The sequence below is a fragment of the Dipteris shenzhenensis genome, chromosome 1, assembly GCF_047967505.1.
Source record: "Dipteris shenzhenensis isolate YYH24624 ecotype China chromosome 1, Dip_SZ_1.0, whole genome shotgun sequence".
Taxonomy (NCBI): domain Eukaryota; kingdom Viridiplantae; phylum Streptophyta; class Polypodiopsida; order Gleicheniales; family Dipteridaceae; genus Dipteris; species Dipteris shenzhenensis.
This window is the reverse complement of record NC_141596.1, coordinates 34500723-34504758: the sequence shown is the minus strand read 5'-3', so window position 1 is coordinate 34504758 and position 4036 is coordinate 34500723. Positions and strand designations below refer to the sequence as shown.

At 42.2% G+C, this 4036-nt stretch overlaps 1 protein-coding gene across 1 annotated transcript; it reads left to right on the top strand.

Moving 5' to 3' along the window:
• Nucleotides 1-439: 439 nt before the first annotated feature.
• On the top strand, nucleotides 440-3642 carry LOC147905739 (glyceraldehyde-3-phosphate dehydrogenase, cytosolic-like; the record flags this gene model as incomplete). Its single annotated transcript, XM_087375353.1, has 11 exons — nucleotides 440-500; nucleotides 680-780; nucleotides 917-1032; nucleotides 1127-1226; nucleotides 1530-1676; nucleotides 1790-1850; nucleotides 1953-2050; nucleotides 2399-2541; nucleotides 2780-2863; nucleotides 3034-3123; nucleotides 3566-3642. Coding segments are annotated over 11 exons (1047 nt in total), but the record flags the coding sequence as incomplete, so codon positions are not given.
• Between the last annotated feature and the right edge of the window lie 394 nt (nucleotides 3643-4036).

The window sequence follows — 4036 nt, the reverse complement described above, 5'->3', positions numbered from 1 at the left end:
TCACGCAGCCCAAACTTCGACGATTCCCTCTTGCTGCATCTCCTTCATCTTCATCACCATTGATTCATCCTTCCTAATCCATCTCCACGCTCTTGAATCTTGCAGTTGGATTGTTGTTGTTTTCCCGCTTGCGTTTCTTCAATCTCACATCAGCCGCCAGAAGATGGGTCTGTAGCCCTGCTCCCCCCCCCCCCCTTTTGGAATGAGCTTTGAGTCCAGTTCTGAGTGTTGATCACGACGGTTTAGCAAGGCCGGAACTAATGTTTTCCTTTCACGCATTTTTTCCGTTTCATTTTTTGGTGGGCATCTGTCGGTAGTCTTGAGAACATCCCAAGCATCAGCGCATGCAATTTGCCATTTCTTGTATGGCATTTGTACTCCAAGCGAATTAGTTCGAGTTTGCGAAGCTTAAAAGTGACCCTCGTGAAACAACTTTGCACTCACTCGACGTTCTGATGTGCTTGCAGGTTCCACCGGGAAGGTCAAGGTTGGCATCAATGGTACTGCTTGTTACACGCCTTCGTATTTTGAACAGTCTATGAGGCGTATATACAATTTGCGGCATTGACAGTGCTAACGGAGTACCATGTTTCAGGATCAATATAAAATGCGTCAATAGGGATCCATCTGTGGCTATGCGATCATGGAGTTCTACTAATATTTGATTCCTATACTACAGGGTTTGGAAGGATTGGACGCTTAGTCGCTCGTGTCATTTTGGAAAGAGATGATATGGAATTGGTTGCGGTCAACGATCCGTTCATTACCACTGATTACATGGTATACACTGTCTTTAGTAGATTGCATTTGGAGCTGACATTTGCACCTTCCACGTAAAGAGCAAGCAGCGATTTAGTTTTCCGCACTTGGAATGTTACAAACTTACTGTATTCATCTGTCGGTTCTGCTGCGGAAGGCATACTTGTGCAAATACGACAGTGTTCATGGGAAACTGAAAAAGGCATATATCGAAGTGAAGGACAGCAACACGCTGACTTTCGGAGAGCATAGCATAGCCGTCTACGGATTGAGGTGCGACATTTTCTGTATGATAAGATCAGCCAGGTGGGCTGCTGTTTTGTGGACGATTGTCCCATGATAACAAGTTTATGCATGCAATCTGAAGAGATCCCGCTGAGATACCATGGAACAAGACGGGTGTAGAGTACGTGGTCGAGTCTACGGGCGTCTTCACGGAGAAAGATAAAGCAGCTGCGCATCTTAAGGTCATGGAACAAGCCTTGTCAATTGAAAATTACATGGGGGCGGATGAAGCATTTTGAGAGCAGGAACGTTGGATCGCCCTGGAAATACAAGGACGTCCTAGAAAAATGATTCATTTTATATCCAGTTTGCTTCCAAAGTTGTACTCCATGTTGATGCAGCAACGTTCCGAAAATGCTTCAAGATTGGTGTGGTTTTCCTGCAAGATCTTTGTTACGTGAATGTCCGGGCAATGCTTCGTTTCAGTGGGTTTTCTTGCAAAGATCCGTGGTCTGTTTAGTGATTTTGTACGAATGCATGGGCAGGGTGGAGCTCGGCGTGTGGTCATTACTGCGCCCAGCAAAGATGCGCCCATGTTTGTCATGGGCGTGAACGAAAAAGAATATAAGCCGGAGCTTTCTATTGTCTCGAATGCAAGTTGCACTACAAACTGTCTAGCACCACTCGCAAAGGTGAAATCGCTATAAGCCTGCCATTTCTGGAATTTTTACCTGTTATGATTGCACATCAGATGCTTGTGGTTGCACTGACATCTCTTGAAATTATTCTTCGCATGGATTTTCAGGTCATACACGATAAGTTTGGAATCGTTGAGGGGCTCATGACTACAGTGCACTCCATTACAGGTAAGATTCCCGCATTGCTGCTCAAGGTTGTTTTTTGGCCTCGACTTGCAGCTCGATCGTATCAGTGAAATGAAAACATCGCCATTGTTACTGAAACCGCAGCAACCCAAAAGACAGTGGACGGTCCGTCTGCCAGGGATTGGCGAGGTGGCAGAAGCGCCGGCTTCAACATCATCCCCAGCTCAACGGGAGCAGCCAAGGCAAGTGGTGGTTTGCACTAGAGAGACTCACCCAATTTCGATTCTCATCAACAATCGATCTCTTTGATACAAAGTTCAAACTCATGCTCTGGTCCAAATTTTTTCTTCCTCATAAGCCTACTTGTGCGCATCTAAAGAGCAAATTATCTCCGAGGTCGAGTGATTTGCCCAACAAACAATCTCCTTGAATGATTTCCAAGTGATTGATGTGGAAGAATTGAGATTCTCAGACGTGGTCATGCAATCATTCTCTGTGCGATGCAGTACTATGGGTCCTTCGTACTGCAATAGTGTATCATAAGATGAATTTCTATGCGAGTCAATGATGAATTTGTGTAAAAGTTGCAGGCTGTTGGCAAGGTGTTGCCGGCGTTAAACGGCAAGCTGACAGGAATGGCGTTTCGGGTGCCCACAGCGGATGTCTCTGTTGTGGATTTGACTGTGAGATTGGAGAAAGCAGCCCCCTACGATGTTGTTAAATCTGTGGTCAGGTGAGTGTTTTTGAACCTCTATTTTAACACACTTTGGTACAAAACATAAAATTCCACATACAACAAGGTGAGGAATGTTCAAGTCTAGGTGGAAAATTTTCTTGATGAATATGAATGTCCATGCATTTGATGTGTCTACTTTACCTACCCATGAATCATTTCCTCCTCCTCACAAAGTAAGGTGGATTTTGTCGTACTCATCCCTAATGTGGATCAAATCTGCAACATGGGTGTGCAGGGATGCCTCTGAGGGCAAGCTCAAAGGCATACTCGGATACACTGAGGATGATGTTGTCTCTTCTGACTTTATTGGGGATAGCAGGTAGTGTGCACTTCTTGTTTGTCTCCCATGCAACCTTGTAGATTTGTCATAGTGTTTTTCTATTTTCTTTTCTTGGCCAATGAGTTATTATAGGTCCATCACTTTCTTCTTTAGTTGCGTGTGCATTTCCCATTATATCATCTAATTCCATTAATTGTAAATGCTCACAGGTCTAGTATATTTGATGCTAAGGCAGGCATTGCCTTGAATGATCACTTTGTCAAACTTGTGGCATGGTATGACAACGAATGGGGATATAGGTAATGATATAACTTTCTTAGAAGAAATTTAAGGTTATTTGTGTAAGGACACCTAGGTTCAACAATGTGCACGTATTTATTACAAACATACCTTGAATTGTCATGTCTCTATCCAATGTTTACCTTAGAATCTCAAAGCATCATATCCTTTACTATTGATGTTTTCCAAGGTAGCCCAATTTGCATTCCATACCCATTCCATACTTACATGCCTTATTATGTTTTTGATCATTGCATAGCTCAATTTTTTTTTACTATTCATGCCCATTATGACTATCGTTATTACATGTTTATGCAAGTGAAATTCTTACAAAGTATATTATTTGTCTAGGAAAGGTATTTTTCATATTCGCACTTGAAACTTTTTGCATGTTACTAGGCATACAAGTTCATGGTTCTCCAAAATTTTCAACACCATTTTGATTGTGTTTCATTTTGGCAGTTGTCGAGTTGTGGACCTCATCAAGCACATGGCATCAATAGAGTGAACTTTTTAGATCATTGAGGCGTTCATGTATTAGTCAACACAAAAGTTCAAGCATGGACTGGTGAAACAAAGATATTATTATGAAAAATTTGATGGGAATTATTATTGGCTTGGACATCTACAAGTTGGATTCATTCACAAAATAATGATTCAATAAGATGAAAAACCTAGGCACTATCACAAATTAGATGTCTGTAACTAGTTACGTGGGAATCACAAATTTTGAAGTTATGGAGCAATGATGTGCTTTGGTTAAGTAGAGCTTGCCGTATATTTATTTATATATGTTCTCTCTCTCTCTCTCTCTCTCTCTCTCTCTCTCTCTCTCTCTCTCTCTCATGCCATACACAATGACCATGCAGTAGGAGGTCAGCTTCTAGTTCTCTCAAAATCAATGCTCTCATGCTATAAACAATGAGCTCGCAC